A 19360-nucleotide genomic window follows, 5' to 3' on the forward strand; every position below is an offset into this window, starting at 1 on the left:
GCCGTGGAAAGTGTGAAATGCGGAGCTTATACGTGACAGCTGTGTGTGTGTGTGTGTGTGTGTGTGTGTGTGTGTGTGTGTGTCTGTCTGTCTGTCTGTGTGTGTGTGTGTCTGTCTGTGTGTGTGTGTGTGTGTGTGGACGAGCATTGGTTGAAAGCGCCATCTAGTGCCTCCGGCCTCTGCTACACTGACATCATACATCGCGGTAAAGTCCCGATAAGGAAATCCGCCGTGATTTGGAGAGGAGTGGGACTTTTCCCTCCTTCCTCTTGCCTGACAATTGGATGTTGTGGTTGAGGGTGGAGGAACTGGAGCAGAGTACGCAAAGGTGTGCGAGCGCGTATCGTGCGCTCCTCGGCTGTGTTTGTGGACCTGACTGGGATGTAAAGACTGGATCGCAGTGCGGTTTACTGGGACTCGGATTCACAGGAGAAAATTATGAGTGGTAAGTCAACATTTAAGATTAAAGTAACAGATTTTTAGTCGCTGTTTAGCGTAATTTTTAGCTTGATTAGCTTGAACGGTGTTACTAGTAACAGGTTACCAGACTTTTCTAGCAATCATTAACCGAATAAACAGGTGTTACCGGGCAGCAGGAGTGTGCTCCTGTTACTGGGTTATTATCAGTGGTACGCTTTTATGTCTGATTTCTGTAAACAAGCATAACAACTGCTGAAGTAGTAACAGCTGCAGTGACAGTCTCTGCAAGTTTATTATTCTCATTATTTATTTATTTTTGATTTTTTTAAGGCCAGTTTCTTGCAACAAAATAATTTCAGACCATGGTGATTTATGAACGCTTCTAGTATATTTTTACTCATTTCAAATACAAACTAGGGATTTTCCCAAAGTCCGACAGAGTCACTCCTTATTGCTTTATGTTTTAATCGGAAAACTGAAAATGGTTACAGCAGTTTAAAAAATATGCAAACATAAATGGAAATACACTATAAGGCAAAAACGGAGTCTGTATAATTATAACATACTTGAAAGTCAATATTTGTTATGACCACCTTTAATCTTTTAGTCAGATTTCTTGACATTTCTTTAAGTTCTTCAAGAATAATTCTCCAGACTATTCCAGACTCAACAGTGTGTTTTTCTATCCATTTACACTTTTACTGTATTGGCAGTCTGTTCGGCATCATTTATTGTCGCCAAAAAATGAAATTGTTTCTAATCAAATGCTTCCAGATAGTACTCCACTATTCTGCATTCATAATTCTATCAATTCAGGGAGGATCACCACTGACTGACAGAGTCTCCACCGTGTTTTACTGATAGATTTATAAATTCACTTTTGTACCTCTTTCCTGATCTTCTCCAAACTTACAGACGATTAGCCAAAAATTTCTAACTTGGATACATCACTTCATAAGACCTGCTTTCATTGCAGTTCTTTTGTAATTTGGCTACCTCGGCCTTTATTCCCCTTCATTAAGAATGACTTTGTTACAGTAAGCCTTCTACTGAGATCATTTTTGGTTAGGCTTCAGCGGTCTGTTACAGTCCATGGAGCAACGGAAGGGCCAGTTGCATCTTTCAGGTCCTGTGTCGGGACTTTTAACAACAGGACTTCCAGGTGCTGTTCATCTGCTTTAAATGGTTTTGTAGGCCTGCCAGTTTTTCTTTTTTTATCTGCTTCTGCAGTTTTTTATGGACACACTGCACACCACACACAGCACATACTGCCGAGATATCCCAAGTTTCCTAATGGCTCTTTAGCTCTTTAGAGTACTACTACTTGGCTGTCAGACTGTGTTGTCTTTTTGTCTTAGACATTTTCCATAGATTCAAAAAACAAATGGGAACAAATGATGTGGGACATGCTTCTAGTAAAAAAGTGCCTCAAGATACAACTTTAAATTGGCTCTTTGCCGAATTTTCTTTTATCTGTAGACACAACAAACACTGTTTCATCCCTCGAGTTAGCCTGAATGCTTCGAAGGTCAGTGTTAAGCAGCTTAACAAACAAAAAAAAATATTCCCCAGAAAATTGTCAGGTACAAACACTGGACTGAAAACAAGTAGGGAAAAGCGGCCAAAGAAAGAAAGAAAAACTTTGAAAAAGCTTCAGAAAGCTTCAAGAAATATTGATCAAGACTGCTTTTTATATTTACAGGAAAGTCTGACTCCTTGCAAAATATAAAAAAATCAGGGTTGACTCAAGACTTTTGCACTTTACAGAAGGTGTGGGGGTGTATCGCATTTCCAAAACAAACAATAAGTGAAATTTACTGAAAGATATGGAGATGAACCCTGTGATAAACAGGTTTCAAGCATAATCTTCTCATTGAACCAAACGATACTTAATTTTATCTTATCGGTGTTACTGTGTGCCGCTGTTTTTATTTACTCTGAATATAAAACAGGTCTTTGGTTAGCAGTGCAGATGAACTGCTTCCTACAGCTAATGACTATCCAGTATTTGTTTTCCTTGAGTGTAAGGAGTTGCTTCGTAATCCCATGAAAACAGATCAGCCAAGCCTGCCTCAACCTGCCTGTTACCTCACACTGCTTTGATCACCTGCACAGAGTGGCAGGAACTCCCATTATCACTCAGGCATCAATATGGGAAAAATAATCTCTCTTTTTTTTGTAATGGATCAGTTTGTTTGACTTTCTGGAAATATAAACCCCACTATATTTGCCCCACCAACAAAAATGACATATGTCTGCGATCCATGCAGCTTTTGGGGGCCTTACGGTATATTTTCGTACTTTATAGTTCACTGATAACTGAATCACCGCACTTTATGTTGTCTCTTCTTTAATATGGAGGAATTCTGTGTGACGGTTTCTATTCACTTTCTCCCCTTGTCTCGTGAAGTGAATCAGGCAGAGAAAGCTTTTGTCTGTGGTCCCCTGGAGTGTTTGTTGATGTGCAATATGAGTCACACCTATCTTTGCATTCCTGTCCTCTGAGCCCATGATTCGGAGTCCTCCCTGCTACTTCAACAGCAGACCCTTTGCTCTACAACAATTTAACTACTTCTGATTTGTTATATTGAAGTTCCTGTTCACTTACTTCATCAAATAAGTTTCTCTTTGTCTCTTTAGTCTTTTTTTGGAGACTCAGTTCCACAACAGACCTGTCAGGCTGTTTTGTAGTGAGTAGACTCTTCTAAGTAAAGGAGCCCCATTTCATTTCCTCGCTCTGCAGCAGATTAATCCAGTAATCCTACCAGGATTTATAGCCTTTCAGTGTTAGGCACAGCGAATTATGGCATGAAATTATATTAAACTTGCTCTCAAAAGGTTTTTGTTATTATTATTTGTTAAAAACAGATAGTTACTGTTTAGAAAGCGCATAAATGACACAAGGTTTGACCTACTTTGATGTTTGAAGGAATTCAGATAAGAGGGGTCAGACAAAAACAAATTCACAAAGGAATTCTGCTTGGGAAAATATTTAGTCTGGGAGTGGACATAGGGCATGTCTGGAAATCTGGCTCGTAAAGTTGAAGTGGGACATGAGCAAGGCCCAAGGCAACAAGCATATTTTCGGTAAATGGAAAAAAACATGAACTAAGGGACATTGTTTTATCTTTCCAGACCAGGCTCTTTGCTGAACTGATACGTTTTTTGGTCGTGCGCAGGTGTCACCGTCTGGATGGAGGAGGAGGACGACATCGCTCAGGAGGAATCACAAGCTTCTCCCTCGTGGTCAGAGGAGCGCTGCGAGGAGCTGTGGGACCGCGTGGAGGGAGTACGGCACAAGCTCACGCGGATCCTCAACCCGGCAAAACTCACGCCGTACCTGCGCCAGTGCAAGGTCATCGACGAGCAGGATGAAGATGAAGTGCTCAACTCCACGCAGTACCCCCTGCGCATCAGCAAAGCTGGTGAGAGGAAGAAGAGCTCGGCTGAAAAGTCAAATCAGTGATCAGCACCTACAGATTTATAGAGACATGAGGAAAAGATGGTGCTTCAGAACGATACGAACATGCCATACCACAGGGGTTCAGAAGTACTGTAGCTTTCAACAGTGCACTCACCCAGCAAAACCATCAGCATACATCCTCCGCAGTCAGTGCGACGCCCAATAACAAGATATGGGTCACATCCCACACTTCCTATAGTTTTCTTTCTTAATCCGCTTGTACAGACTTGTACTGCCACAGCTGAAAGTGCAGTAATCCAAGCTTTAGTCACAACCAGCAATGGTCTACTACAGTTCATGGGAGTGTAACATAACACCGTTGCTCAGAGAATTTGGCCTGCTCATTTGGCCCGTTAAATGATTGTAACTGAAATATAAATAAACACATTTAAAGTCTCAGTGCGAGCGACGCCTTGAGGAAATGATTCATAAATTGTCATTTTCAGGTTTTCTTTAGAATCAAAGTGACATCTGTGCTTCAGCATCGTTTCAATGGTGTCAGAGCACTGAAATTTAAGCAAACACGTGATTACTCATTTGACGCTGAGCTGCAGTCTTAAAAGACTTAAAGAAGTGGGTTCTTTGGTAAAACTTCAAGAGGATAAACATTAGATGTGAATGTTTGTCTAACAGTTCATCAGTCAGAAACAGGAGAACTGAATAAATGCTCCAGTGAGAGAAAAGAGCAGGAACTTCATTGCTAAGTCGAGGCAGGCAGAGAGAAGGATGAGGATAAAGATGAAAGGTATGTTGTAAATTAAGAGACACTGAAGGCAAACACCTGGTCCAACCCCTGGATAATTTTGTTGTTTCAGTCTTTTATCATTGTCGTGTTTGAAATACCAACAGCATGTAACTACAGAGGTAATGACACATACATCAAAGAGGTAGCATTCTTGTGCTGAGACTCTTTAATCTGTTAGTTAAACGTGCTGCTTTACCCTAACCTGACCTTTTGTCATTGCACTTATCTTTCAGCATTGTCACTGTATAATGTCATGCAACGGAAAGTAAATTATTCCACACTTGCAGTGTTACTCACCTTATGTTTTCTGTTCCCTATTTGTCACAAAAAGGCCGTTTGCTGGACATCCTGCGTGGTCAGGGCCAGCGAGGTCTTCAGGCCTTCATGGAGTCACTGGAGTTTTACCATCCAGAGCAGTACACACAGCTGACCGGGCAACAGCCAACACACCGATGCTCCCTCATACTAGGCAAGCAGAGATTTTTTTGTGGATAGAAAGAAGAATAGCATAGTAGTTGGACTAAACCATAAATTAACCTTAAATTAAAACTTTAAAGTTAAAGTAACTCAGGCTTAAGAAAAATCACCCAAAGCATTTACGTGAGATGGAAAATGTTCCATGTATGGGGATATTCTAGATTTCATGATGAACTTATACACTCAAATTACTGTGGGTGTGTTTTTTTAATGCATTTTAGCTTAATTCACTATAAATTTTAAAAACAACTGAGTGTCTGTGAAGACTACTAAAGTATTTTGATGATTACATTTAAGGATTTAAGGTTTATACTTAGGCAGTGCAATGGTTAGTCTGTCACGTCACAGTCATTCAGTCCCAAGTGTTAACCCACTTATGTTCTACCCGTGCCTGCATGGGTTCTCGGCGGGTACTCTGAGTTTCTCCCACAGTCCAAAAACATGCACATTGGGCTGAATGATGATTCTAAACTGTGACTTTGCACTTTAATGGTTGTCTATCTCTCTCTGTTAGCCCTGTGACAGACAGATGTACCTGACATCTAACCCCTATGGCAGCCAGGAACCTATCCCAGCTGTCATAGGGGTTCTCACAGTGGTGCTATGACAGCATAATAACATCGATGGTTGAATACACTCATTTTCACATAATTCAGCTCTGGACTGCAAAAACTAGCCTAGCCCAAAGTGATGAGTTTGATGAGTTCTTCTTTACTGACAACCAAATTAAAGCCAAGACATTTAAACTTAAAAGGGGCCGTATGTGAATCTTATCCGCAAACACATCTAATTTACTTTCATTGCTGACGAACAGAAATGGTTAACAAATAACTGGAACATAAGCGCTTTCTTTGAAAGTGAGCATATGATTATTTGACAAAGCTATTAATAGAATCTCCTCCACACATCACTCACTCACTTGGACACTAGAAGGGGGAATTATGTTAAAATGCTCTTCATAGACTACAGCTCTGCATTTAACACCATAATTCCCTCCACACTCACCACCAAGCTGGAGCATCTGGGACTCAGCTCATCTATGTGTCAGTGGATCTCCAACTTCCTAACTGGCAGACCACAGGCAGTAAGGATGGGCGGACATGTCTCAGCCTCCACCACTCTCAGCACTGGAGCCCCCCAGGGGTGTGTTCTGAGCCCCCTGCTGTACTCTTTGTACACATATGACTGTGTGGCCACTACCAGCTCCACCACCATCATCAAGTTTGCTGACGACACCGTCGTGGTGGGCCTGATCTCTGATAACAACGAGACGGCCTACCTGAAGGAGATTAGGAATCTGGAGAACTGGTGCCAGAGGAACAACCTCCTTCTAAACGTCAGTAAGACAAAGGAGCTGATAGTGGACTTCAGCACTAAGCAGGAGAGGAACTACCAGACCCCCGTCATCAACGAGTGCCCAGTGGAGAGAGTGGACAGCTTCAAATACCTCGGAGTTCACATCACGCAGGACCTGTCGTGGTCCTGTCACATCAACACCGTGGTGAAAAAGGCCCGTCAGCGTCTCTACCACCTCAGACGCTTGAGAGACTTCCAACTGCCCTCCAAGGTGCTCAGGAACTTTTACTCCTGCACCATAGAGAGCATCCTGACGGGAAACATCTTAACCTGGTTCGGGAACAGCACCATGCAGGACAGACGAGCTCTACAGAGGGTTGTGCGGTCAGCTGAGCGCACCATCCGCTCCGAGCTCCCTGACCTGCACTCAATCTACAGCAGGCGGTGCTGGACCAAGGCCAGGAAGATCGTGAAGGACCTCAGCCATCCCAACAACAGACTGTTCTCTCTGTTGAGGTCAGGAAAGCGATTCCGCTCCCTGAAAACCAACACAGAGAGACTGAGGAGGAGCTTCTTCCCGCAGGCGATACGGTCTCTCAATCACACCACCACACAGTACTGACCCACACATATAGTTCTTACACACACACTGGACATTCTGGACTTTGTTTACACTTCATTACTTAAATCACGCTGCTGTTATTGTGTATATATTTATTTATATTTCTTCATACATTCTTATATAGTTCTATATTGTGTATTTTGTTGTACAGTTATTTTTATTTTCAACTTTAATTTATATATTTTATCTTATTCTCCCAGTTAAATTTACCCTTCATTCTAATTTGTGTTGTACAGTTATTTCATTTTTAACCTTAATTTATATTTTATTCCTTCCTAGTTAAATTTACCCTTTTTAATTTTTCATATTTATTTCCTATCTTATTCATAGCCTTTTCCTTTTTTGTTTTCTTTAGGTCACGAGCAGTTGTCCAAGCATTTCACTACATATCGTATTGTGTATGACTGTGTATGTGACAAATAAAATTTGAATTTGATTTGAATTTGAATTTATTATGTTGCCTAAGAGCAGAGAAAAGAGTGAACACATTTGCACATTTGGCATTAATGTTCTCTTGCTGCCATTTACTGACGACCACAACACATAAACATGTATTTGTCCTTTCTCCCCACACATTAAAGCCAGTTTCTCTGGCTCACAATTCAGTTTACAATTTCCATTGATTCACAATACCCTCCTTCCATGATAATGACCTCCACGTGTGATTCTCTTTCTACACAGATGAGGAAGGTCCAGAGGGTTTGACTCAGTTTCTGCTGCTGGAGGTGCGTAAACTGAGGGAGCAGCTTCGAAACAGCCGCATGTGCGAACGGCGCCTGTCTCAGCGCTGCCGGATGGCGGAGGAGGAGCGAAGCCGCGCTGAGCGTAAAGCTCAGGAGTTACGCCACGACAAACTACAGCTGGAAAGGTTTGGGCTTTTCTAGTTTCCAGTTTCTTCCTTTAAAGCTTTTCTGTCAGAGAATCAAATATGTCATAGAAACCTGTAAATTCACATGGGGTGAATTTACAAGGTGACATTAATAATCCACAAAGGCTGTCAGAGCTACAGGGGTCAGGGCACCATTGTTCCCGCCTACTTTCCCTCTACTTTATATCCCAGTGAGAAGAAACCTGATGTGTTGCTACAGCGTTGGCTCCAGAATGTGTTTCTCTGTCATTAAACAACTTTTGAACAATAAAAAAACACTTTTAAGAACATTTCATGTTACTTTCTTCAAACTGTTTTACTCTCATTCTGCAGAAATCATTTTAAACACTGAGAAAAACATAAAAAAATAAACATGTTGGTTGTGGTGGCATCTTCCTCTGACACACCATCTCTCCGCAAGTCTTCCTCCACTACATCTATGAGCTTCCTCTGTGGACTTCCTCTTGTCCTCCAGCCTGGCACCTCCAGCCTGTGACTTTGTCTTTGCACCACTTAATCTGGTCTGTCCCCTGATGTTCATTTCTAATCTTGTCCATCCTGCTCACTCCAAATTCAAATCTCAAGATCTTCACCTCTGCTAATTCCAGAGTTATCTAAAATTGTTGAGCCACGAAAATTCATCTTTACATTTGTAGAAAAACGAGTTGGTAACAAAAAGTGAAAATGTGTGATCTGGATGGTTTGTGATCTCAAGGCTGCGTCAAGACTGGGAGTTAGCCAGTCGAGAGCTGGGAAAGCTGAAAGACCGACACCTGGAGCAGGCTGTGAAGTACTCCAGAGCCTTGGAGGATCAAGGCAAAGCCTCAACCAGAGAGAGAGAACTGCTGAGTCAGGTCAGTTGGTTTGGGTGAAAGAAAAATATATTTTTATATTAATGTTAGTTCTCTTGCATTTTGCATCTGTTTGATTTCACTTTTAAGCTGCTGTTTTAGGTGCTCCAGGTCAGCCAGAAAGAGCTTTGTTTGCTTTGATACGACTTCGATACCTCTTGCTGCCATGCATATAACAGAAACAAGCGCTGTTCTCGGAAGTTATGTGGTGTCTGAAGGCATAAAAAAGGGAACAAATAAAAGCACCTGAGGCAACGAAACTTCTTTGGATGGCACGCAGCAAAAGAGATAAATGAAGCGGCTCGAGCCAGCAGGGGCAGATGTTATCAGCCACCCCAGGATTTGTTACAACATGTTGACAGAACCACTGAGGAATGAGCCAGCTGGCTGTAAAAATAAGGCGATATTAATAGCTGCAAGTCAATGTATGATCTACAGTCTATCTATGATCTTTAAAATCCTATATTTTTATTAGAATAGTTTGAAATCATCATTATTTAGCCCTGGGTTTTTTCTTATTATTTTAAGTCCAAAATGGCAAAACCAAGAGACGTCCACCCACCCTATAGGCCTTCCTGTCATCTTCTGAAGAGCCACAGTGGACCAGTTGACACGTGATAAGGTCCCTGAAAGATTTTCACAGAAACGTAAACTCTGAAAGAAGCAACTTGTGGAATTCTCTTTGGTTTTTGCATTTAAATGTTCCACCTTAAAGCTTTAAGCTCATTTCCAGCTGTTTACTGGAAGTCATTCTTATCTCAAAGTGGGATCTTTTTGCCAGCGGCTGCTGTCTACTGTCTAAAACAAGCCATTTAAGGTTTCTCTCCTTTGAAGGCCACACACCATTTAAGCCACTTTACTTCTGTTTGCTGTCCCTCGTAAACACAGAGTTTGTTTAGCGGTGGGTGGGGCTTCAGTGCTCCCAGCCTGATCTGTGTGACCATATTAGGGATGCCCGCTTTGACCGACATCATGCTGACCTAAAAGCAGAAACGACTATTTTAAGAACCAAGTGGTTAAAACGTTTCAGTGACATCATTCCCTTTTTAATTTTTCTAATTCTCAGTTAGGTCACACCGTTATCTATTTCCCTTCCTGTTTTCCATCCTTCGTGGCTAGATGCCCCACATTATCGTTCTTGACGCCCGTTTTTAAATAGCCAATCCCCCTGCCTCATATACACACCTCCACCTTTGCACTGCTAATATCATCTTGCATTATATTCATTTTGTCTTCTTTGTGACTTTCCTTGGGTCTCACCTTTTGAACTGGTTGTGGATTACGAGTGTAACAAGTCCCCTTAATGGATAATATTTGTAGACTTAGAGATACTGCTATCAGTGGGACCTTTGTGTTATTGTTCACATATTTGCCTGAAAAACAAAAGATCCCTGGTTCAATATCAGGGGAAAAAACATTTGCCGTGGTAACCCACTGTCAATAAAGGAGCAGCTGATATTAGCTCCTGATATTAATATATAAAAGAGTCCCACACTAGCAGGTTATTGATATGCTTATTATTTGCTTGTTCTCCATACATGCAGGTAGAGGAGCTTAAGTCCAGGCTGGCAGCAGGAGAGAAAAAAACAAGTGCTGCCCCTGATGCCTCTAAAGCTGTAACTGGTTCTACACCTGCTCTACCAGAAAACCTGCCTAAGAAAACTGAGACTACAGGAAGTCAGATGAAGAACTCGATCCCACCCACTGGAGTCGTTGTATGTTTTTGATTGCATATTGTGTATCATCTGAAATCATGTTTTTTAAGCTGTTATCATTCTTTGTTGTATGTTTTTTTTTATCTGTGTTCATTTTGTTTTGGTTCACCTCAGGCTCTGATGGATATCCTGAAGCAGGACCGCAGGGAGGCTGCCGAGCAGAGACAGGAGTTCTGCGATATCATCACCAAACTACAGAGCGAGCTCCAAAACACTGAAGAGCAAAGGGACAAGGTGAGAGGTTGTCTGCCATCATATTATATAATACATTATAACATTATAATGACCTTTTCCTTCATGATACTTTCTTTTCTGGACTGTACTTGCAGTTGGAGTCTCAGTGCGAACAGCTACAGCTGAAGGTGAGGACTCTCCAGCTGGACTGGGAGACAGAGCAGAAGAGGAGTGTGTCCTATTTCAACCAAATCATGGAGCTGGAAAAGGAGAGAGACCAGGTTAGTGAGAGCACACTGTCTAACCACAAAGAGTTCATCAGTCACTTTAGCTGCTCTGGCTTATTCTCGCACATCACCAACCTATTCACTTTCCGCACTTCTGTCCTCTCATCTCAAGGCCCTGCGCAGTCGAGACAGCCTGCAGCTTGAGTACACCGACTGTCTGCTGGATAAGAACCGTCTGCGTAAACGCATTGCTGAGCTGCAGGCCAACCTGGAGCAGCAGCAGAGAGAGCTGGACAAAGAGAGGGAGAGGAGCCAGGAGAAAATGGAGCCAAACAGCTCCTGCCTGCACTGTGTGAGTTCAAACACTAAGTCATGAGGGCAGCGCTCACCTTCCCCTGCCTTCTACAGAAACTTTTTAATGCAAGTGTTGTCCTCCATCTCTGCCCCCCAGTCCCACCTGTCTCTGTGTAGTGAGGAACAGTGCTTTGGCCCCTGCTGTTCCCCCGGCCTGGATCTGAGCCCGCAGCCGAGAAGAACCAATCTGTTACTAAGAAAGGTCAGTGCTGCGGTTAATACCAGTAGTTTAGTTATTATGATGAGAATGACAATAACAACAGAATCACAACTGCCCTGTTTGATTAAATTAAGATCAGAGGGAATCGAATCAGGTGTTACTGACCTAACTGCTGTGTAATCACCACTTAATTTTATATCATAGGAATTCCCACAGGATAAAAACTTGTTTTTTCATGCTGTTCGTGTGCTATGCAGAGAATGTATCTTTCTGACTGAAACATTTCACTGCAGCTAGACAAGGCAAGGGGTCCTATTATGAGCAGGAAATGTTGCAATGCGTTCTTGTGCAACTCTTTGCATGTTCGTGCCTGTACCTTACATCTCATTATCTGTGAGCTCATACTCTGTTGAGCATCTTTTCTGTGTCACAGGTGCCCTCTAGTGGCCCAGCCAATGAAAACTCAGAGGGTAAGTCAACCACACTGGCAGCTGGATGATGCTTATCTAGTGTTTCTTTGTGCAATCCTTTTGCTTTTGTACTTTTCATTTACACAAAGTAGGAAGGTCGGTGGGGGATTTCATCACAAGTGTTTTAGGTTAAAGTAAACGGTGTTTTTCTGCTGATTCACAGATTCTGGTTCAAACTCAGAGGAGAACCTCTTGCTGTCAGTGAGTATCAAAGCCCTGCTTATAATAAAAAATAATAAAAATAAGATTCTAAAGATCTGCATCTTTATGTTTACCTCCTCACCCTCAGACAGAAACCAATGAAAAGGAAATAAACCGCCTTTCCACATTCCCCTTTCCTCCTTGCATGAACTCCATCAACCGTCGAGTCAACACAGAGTGAGTTCATATATTTTTCACCCTGCAATTTCCCCCGTTATTCTCACGTTGATTACCATTTTCCTCGTTTTGCTTCCACAAAGGTTTGACTTGGACTCATGGGGCAGTGATGAGAATGACAACATTCCAGGTACATTTGACTCTTTGCATTTACAACCAGCACAATCTTTTTTTTTTTTTAATCAATGTGTTGGTGATTAATCATGTTCAATCTAATAATAACAAAAATGTAAGTGTACATTAAAAGGCTCTCTGGTGTTTTCAGGTGAGCAGAGTGAGCCTTCTTTGTCAGATTCGTGGAGCTCCTTGCAGTCTCATTTTTTCCCCCCTGACCTGGTCAACCTGCCCATAGTCTCTGCACAGCAGCCCAGTCCCAAAGTGCCCAGGTACAAACTTACAGCTTTGATGTCTGTCACTGAAACCAGTAAAAGCTCTGTTAAACTGTCATTTTTCCTCCTTAATTACAAGTAATATTAATTTCTGCAGTGCAATCTCTTAATCTTCGTAGGTGAGAATGATGGTCCTAAAAGGTCCTAACATTAACATTAGTATAGAAGAGCATTAACATTTCTTTTGTCAGAGGTATGTTGTGGGTATTAGGCCACAGACCATTACACAACTCAAAAATAACTTTATTTATTGTAAACAAACAGGCGAGAACAAACCAACAGAGCTAAGAAAAAAAAAAGGAAGAGCAGATGTCCATCTACAGCTTCAAAAGAAAAAATCTTTCCAGCACATGAAGTAAAATTTTCAAATTTAAACAATTAAAGAAAAAAACTTCATGGTTTAAATGTTTAGATGTCTTTAAAATGTATCTGGTTTGTCCTTCATTTTATTTTCTCCTGGCGGATTATTATTATTATTATTATTATTATTATTATTATTATCTTTTTGGTATTAAAAAATTGAGTTCATTACATAATAACTGTATGATAAAATTTTAAACAGTTTTGAATGTGATTAATATTATATAAGTGCAATTGTTTGTCATAGTGTACAACATATTGTAAAGAGCACAAAAGTGGCACCAAAGAAAAGTGAATGCCGTCACAGACTAATGTTATGTAATTTCATCCTTACTGCTTCTGACGGTCTTCTGCCATCTCTCAGGACCCTACACTGCTCACCATCTCCAAGTCCCCCAACCTCTCCAAAGCACAGGAGACCAAGTCTTGCCGATGACATCACCATCATTGGAGGAAGCCAAACGGGGATATTTGTCAGCCATGTGAGAGCAGGTTCCCCAGCTGAACAATGTGGACTGAAGGAGGGCAGTGAGCTGCTGGAGGTGGGCGTCTGCATATGCGATTAAATCATATATGAGCACTTTTAATGTGTGCATGTGGAAATACGTGTCCCACAAGGACAAGTGTGTGCCTTTGCTTCTATGAAAATGAGGCTGTAGAATGACATGCAGTTTTTGTCCTCTTGTTTTTAGCTGGAGCAAGTCCTGTTTGGTGGGGGAAGTGTGCTGCTGAGTCAGTGCACTGCTGAGGTGGCCCACTTTTCTCTGCAGTGGTGGACCGAGCCGTCAACACTTAAATTCCAGAGCAACCCAGAGGGTGAGTCTGTTACTTCAGAGGTTTGAAAAATTCATATGAGGCCGGTCAGTCTGCTCTTGAATTCTCCTCTCGTGGTGCAGAAAGGTGACGCTAAGGTGCCCCCTCTCATGCTTTCTCATCCTCAGGGTACTCAAACCTGTCCTCACAGGTTTCATCGCCAACTTTTTTGGGTCCCGACTCTTTCTATGTGCGTGTTAATCTCAGCATGGAGCCTCATGGTGACCCGCCATCTTTGGGTGTTTCTTGTGATGACATTATACATGTCACAGATACAAGGTACAATGGAAAATACCAATGGCGCTGCTCCCTGGTGGACCCGAGCACAGCCAAGCATTTGCAGACAGGATCCATGCCCAACTACAACCGGTATGTCAGTCAGACTTTGACGTGACTTTGCTTTATTATTATTTTAAAGGCACAATTCAGTCCCGAAAGTTCCACAAGGCCAGTGTTATTTAGTTCAAGTACATATAAGAGAAGGTAGATATATTTACAAAACTGGCGAATAAATTTAGATTGATAACAAAATAGCTGTGTGACTAGTGTAAATAACTAAGAATATATCGACTTCTCTTTCAGGGCTCAACAGTTGTTACTCATAAGGTTACGAAAAATGTCAGTGGAGCAAAAGGACTCTAAGAAGAAGATGGTAAGTTGATGCATATTTAAATTACACGATCAGCATGCACAACGACTGTGGTGCCTCATATTACAGTTTTTGCCCGTTTCCTCATTGGAAGACGTATATTTTTCTTTGCGTAGTTCTTAAAGAAAACATCAGGCCGTGTACGATTGGTCAAAGCTGTGGATCCAAACTGCCGTGGGATTGGTTCCACACAGCAGGTCCTTTACACGCTCAGCAAACGTAAGTTGAAGCCCTGTCGCTCCCTCAATGAAATAGCATGTGTGTGTCATAAATGGATTGTTTGTGTATGTGCACACTTTGTGTTGATGTATTTGTACTTGTTTTTGCCATGTCAGGCCATGAGGACCACTTAATCCCTTACAGTTTAGTACAGTCAGTGCAGGTTCAGACCAAGCGGCCAGTCATCTTCTCACCGTCTCTGCTGTCCCGTGGTCTGATAGAGAAGCTCCTGCAACCAGCACAGTCTGGATTAAAGTTTAACACCTGCCAGCCAGGTATCTGTGCAACACACAGACCTATCCACTCACAGTCACCCAACAGTGCACAAAGTTTGGTGCTGATTTGTTGATCATACATTAAATATTTTCAGAGCCCATTCCAGCTTCAGAGAGACAAGACAAGAGAATATTCTTGTTGGATTCTTGCAGTCCAGAGAAGGCCCTTGGCATAAGGCTGCAGTCAATACAGGATGTCATCAGCCAGGTAAGGTCAGCAGTGTTTTCTGGGGGTGTGGTTTTCAAAAAGAAGCTTTTGCTTTGCCAGACAAAAATGCAAAAATGTCACCACATTTTGCTTTACAACCATCCTACTAAATGTCTTCCTCAAGGAGAATAAAGAATGCTGTTTTTAGGACGATTAAGTAACCAATAAAAGTCAATTACCGACAATCGTGGGGAGAAATTTCCACAGGACTCTGAAATCCTTTAAAAAACTAGGTTCACCCTTACTGCTTCCATAATTAAGAATTAAGAGGAAATTTAGAGAAATTAAGAAGGTAAGGAGCAGCCAGGAGCTGCTAATCAAATCCACTTGATTAATTGATCATCAGCAAGTGTGAGCACCTCTATAAAAGGAGAAAAGGAGATGGTTTGGCAGTTTGCTGCTCCTGAACATGCAAGTGTGCAGATTGAACTCTGTTAAGACAAAACCACAGTCGTCCCAAGGTCTGATCAGAAAAACTGCAAAAAAAAATTTTAAATCCCAGGTGCTCAATCTCAGACTCACCTGGCCTCAGTTAGCATGTTAAATGTTAAAGTTCATGAGAGCATGATTTAAAAAAGACTAAACAAGGATGGCTTGTTGTATGGCAGCATACATACAGGAGATGTTTGGTCATAATGGAAGGCACCACGTTTGTAGAAAACCAAACACAGCAAGTTTTGCAATGGCCCAGGCAAAGTCCTGACCCAACCTGATGGAAATGGTGTGTTGGGACCTTAAACGAGCTGTAGATAAACAGATGCCATCTCTTTGTCTCAGGATAAACACTGCCTGCTCGAGCTGGGCTTGTCCAGTGTTGAAGGCTTATTGAGACTTGGGATTTACCCCATCGTCATCCATATTCGCCCCAAGAACAAAAAACACAAGAAGCTGAGGTAAGTGTGCACACACAGGCAGTTTTCAGTTCAGTGCTACAGTAAGTTCTGGTCTCACCATAGCAGCACTACTGTACTTTATCCAAGCTTTGTATTTATTTAATGGCAATCCACTTCGTGGAGTAAGGAGCGTTTAACTTCTCTAGAGTGATTATTTCTTACCTTGAAATACATATATTTGAAAAAGTCATGTCTTAGATACTCTGTGATTATTTATCCATCACTTGAAACAGAAAGTTTTTTCCACGTTGTGGGGAGGACAGTGTGATGGAGGAGCTGTGCCACGCCGAGGAGCTGCAGCTGGAGACACTGCCCATGCTTCACTACACCCTGGAGCCCAACACCTGGAGCTGCACTGATGAGCTGCTGGCTGCTTTACGTACCAACATCCACAGCCAGCAGAGGGCGATGGTCTGGGTTGAACTGGATAGGCTGCAGTAGAAGAGAGAGAGAGAGAGAGAATGTGTGTGTGGTACCATGTATGACTAGTGCATGTGCCAGTATCTACTAAGAATTTCAAAGGAGCCCACACTAGGCTTGTGTACATACATTTTAACCTAATTTTGAAATTCTCATAATTATAGGTCTCTATAATAGCCAAGCTGGACTGGCTAGAATAAATAAAAAAAACTGCAACTTATTTGAGCCGCACAAGGAAGGTACATGTAAGTACAAATGTACTTACCTCATTAAAACTGCAATCTTCCCTTCAACTTACCACACTTAAGGTTTTATTATTATACTTCTGTACTTCAAAACTATATTCAATAACACAAGGAGCCTAGTTTTTGGTATTTAGGCCACGGGTCATTTAATTATGTTTTGAGTGAAAAGCTGAAGCTGTGAGAATATTAAGTGTGACAGATGTTGTAGGTTAAGGGAACTGAAGCTTTTTTTTCATACAATGTTATCTGTGCATTATAGATCTAGGCCAGTGTTTGTTTGGACAGTTACATTTTATGTCAGCCTGTTTTCTTCAGCTTTTTTCATTTGAAGTGAAATAATGAACGCTCCATTAAGGTGTCGAGTTTAGACAGAGTGGATTCATTATTGTATTTCAATCTGAATGTACTGCAAACTGAACTGAATGCAAAGCAAAGAGCCTGAAACAATAGGTTTAGCTGCTCAAATGTCTTCTTTTTTTTTTTTTCTTTTTTTTTTGTGTCCCGTTTGGATCTTTAGCCATCAGAATTGTTGTCTTGAGGCCAAGAAAGATGCCAAGCGGATTTATTTTACCAAGTGGATCATCATGGCCTTGCCATATTGGTCCATTTGATTGACTTTTATTATAATTATGAATTTATTTTATTTTCGGTTGCTACAAACGGGACAGACATGACTGGGGGATAGGACAGGGAGAAAGAATGAAAGAAAGAGAGGGAGAGAAAGAAAACCAAAGTGGGAGAAGAGACGGTGAGAAGGGGGGGAAGAGAGAAAAAAGAAAAAGAAAAACAAACAAAACACCTGGGTCACCTGTATGGAGAAAAAAAACAGAAGAGAAAGCAAACAACAAAGAGCAACATAATAAAAAAACAGCACCATCACAATAAACTAGCTAGCAGTAGATATCAGTAGATACTAAATAATAAACGATATTGTGCAGCACGCACGATAGACAGCGCACAATGTGCTTTGAGGCAGCAGCCAAGAAAGGTGTAGTCCGCGTCTGTGAACACCCGTGTGTACACCTGTGTGCATACCTGTGCGGATCAGCATGCTTGTATTCCAAAGGTTTCTCCATGTAACGATCTGCTAGGGAGTGTGGGGAGCCACAGCCCCGTCCACCAGGGTATGAAGCAGGTATGGAGGAGATCCAGGCCCCAGATATCCAGAGGCCCCAGAGTACAAGGACCCGAGGAGGACCACCAAAGGGGGGGGAACCGTGCCACCCTCCTGGGAAGAGCTGAGTAGAGCCCCAAAGGAGAGGTCACCCCGCAGCTACGGAGCAGAGGCCAGAGGGGGTTGCAGTGGCGTGCCCGCGGGCTCTGCCGGCAGCCAGCTGTGCCAGAGAGGACCGAGCTTCAGGCCCAGAAGTCTGAGGGCATCCCACCCCCCGGAAGGAGCCCAGCCGGGCCACAGGCGCCCGGCCCCGCCAATTGGCCACCAGGAGTGAGCCGGTACATACATGAGCGCTCAGCCCCAGACGACAAGGACCACCAACACACCAAAGTCTGAGGGCATCAGCCACCGGCAGGGAGTGTGGTGAGGGGAGATAGGCCTCCGTACTTTAGAGGGCCTGAGATGTACCCAGAGAGGTTGAGTCTAAGACCCAACCTGACAATAGACACAGACGAACAGGCACACGCGGACACAGACATGCATTCCCACCCCATATGCACAACCAAATACTCGGCACTCACCCAACGTGTAGACAGACACAAATAGACACTGCACAGACAGTCGCACTCCCCAAACATACTCTATATCCCAGGTCCAGCTACCCCTGCCCCCAGAGGGGCAAGCCGCACCTAGACCCAGGAGATGTAACCCTTCTCTCTGGGGTGGAGGCAAGCGGACCACCTCCTTATCTGCAGTAGCAGGGAGGCCCCGCATCCCAGACCCCAGTCTGACGGCCAGCACCTCCTCCCAGCCCCCCAGCCCTGACGGCTAACAGAACCGGGGTGAGGAAGACCTCAAACCTCCCTACGCCCGCTCATATGTAGTGTTGCTGTGTGCTGTTCTAAAGTGCATTTAAAACTCAGGAGAGCATGGTACTAGCTTCCTCTCAGAGAGCAGCACAGCTCTTCCTGAAAACCCTTAGTGTCTAAATGCATTTAAAATTGAGGGTAGGGCACCAGCGCCAGAGGTGGGTTGGAGTACACCGACCATCCTCTGGATGCTGTAAAACGTGCCCACCCTCAAGGCCCTATATGTATGTGTTATGTGAGAGTGTGAGTAATGTGGATGTCTAGGTTGCCGAATAAAATTGAGGCACAGGCGGCCAGAAGGGGACAGAGGGGGAGTGCCTCCCCTGCACCCTGGTGACATACCTGCACCCCAAGCCCTGCGTGTGTGGGTGGGTGTGGTAGAGCGGGAATAGGGAGGCAGCTGAGGATGGGGAGGGAAGAAAGGGAGGGGCAAGCGGCCCCTCCCTGGGGCCAGCTCCCCTGCTGACCCCAGTAGGCACCCCCACACTCTGGAACCCACCAGGGCAAGGGGGCCCAGGCCCATCCGGACCGGGGACCGCAGCAGCAGCACCGCCCAGCCCCACAGAGTCCGGGGCAGCCCACCCGACTCCACCCCAGAGAAAACTGCACCCACCCCATCATCCAATCATCTCCCAAACTACACAAGACAATAGACACCCAGGTTGAGTTCATTCTCCACCTCTCCT

The 19360-nt window shown here is 43.2% G+C and overlaps 1 protein-coding gene across 2 annotated transcripts; it reads left to right on the plus strand.

Annotated features, from left to right (window-relative positions):
* The first annotated feature begins 200 nt into the window (after positions 1-200).
* Positions 201-17156, plus strand: zmp:0000000896 (caspase recruitment domain-containing protein 11). 2 transcript variants are annotated; one of them, XM_040045960.1, is made up of 24 exons: positions 201-445; positions 3556-3845; positions 4960-5097; positions 7705-7891; positions 8607-8745; positions 10287-10457; positions 10572-10691; positions 10787-10912; positions 11031-11210; positions 11310-11414; positions 11806-11842; positions 12006-12043; positions 12132-12220; positions 12304-12350; positions 12486-12606; positions 13334-13511; positions 13662-13785; positions 13911-14151; positions 14365-14434; positions 14548-14650; positions 14767-14925; positions 15021-15133; positions 15911-16026; positions 16260-17156. In XM_040045960.1, the coding sequence occupies exons 2-24, from the start codon at positions 3614-3616 to the stop codon at positions 16465-16467; spliced, it is 3042 nt and encodes a 1013-aa protein (XP_039901894.1). In that variant the 5' UTR covers positions 201-445; positions 3556-3613; the 3' UTR covers positions 16468-17156. The 2 variants fall into 2 exon arrangements, with proteins under 2 accessions (XP_039901894.1, XP_039901893.1); XM_040045959.1 differs by having other exon boundaries at positions 203-445; positions 3600-3845.
* The last annotated feature ends 2204 nt before the right edge of the window (positions 17157-19360 follow it).

The sequence above is a fragment of the Simochromis diagramma genome, unplaced genomic scaffold (genome assembly GCF_900408965.1).
Source record: "Simochromis diagramma unplaced genomic scaffold, fSimDia1.1 OVJJ01000150.1, whole genome shotgun sequence".
Lineage (NCBI taxonomy): Eukaryota > Metazoa > Chordata > Actinopteri > Cichliformes > Cichlidae > Simochromis > Simochromis diagramma.

Excerpts from the sequence above, each read along its gene's own strand:
- zmp:0000000896 (XM_040045959.1), top strand. Across the intron at positions 8,746-10,286 it reads AGAGAGAACTGCTGAGTCAG|GTAGAGGAGCTTAAGTCCAG; the intron begins GTCAGTTGGTTT and ends CCATACATGCAG. Across the intron at positions 14,651-14,766 it reads CCTTTACACGCTCAGCAAAC|GCCATGAGGACCACTTAATC; the intron begins GTAAGTTGAAGC and ends TTGCCATGTCAG.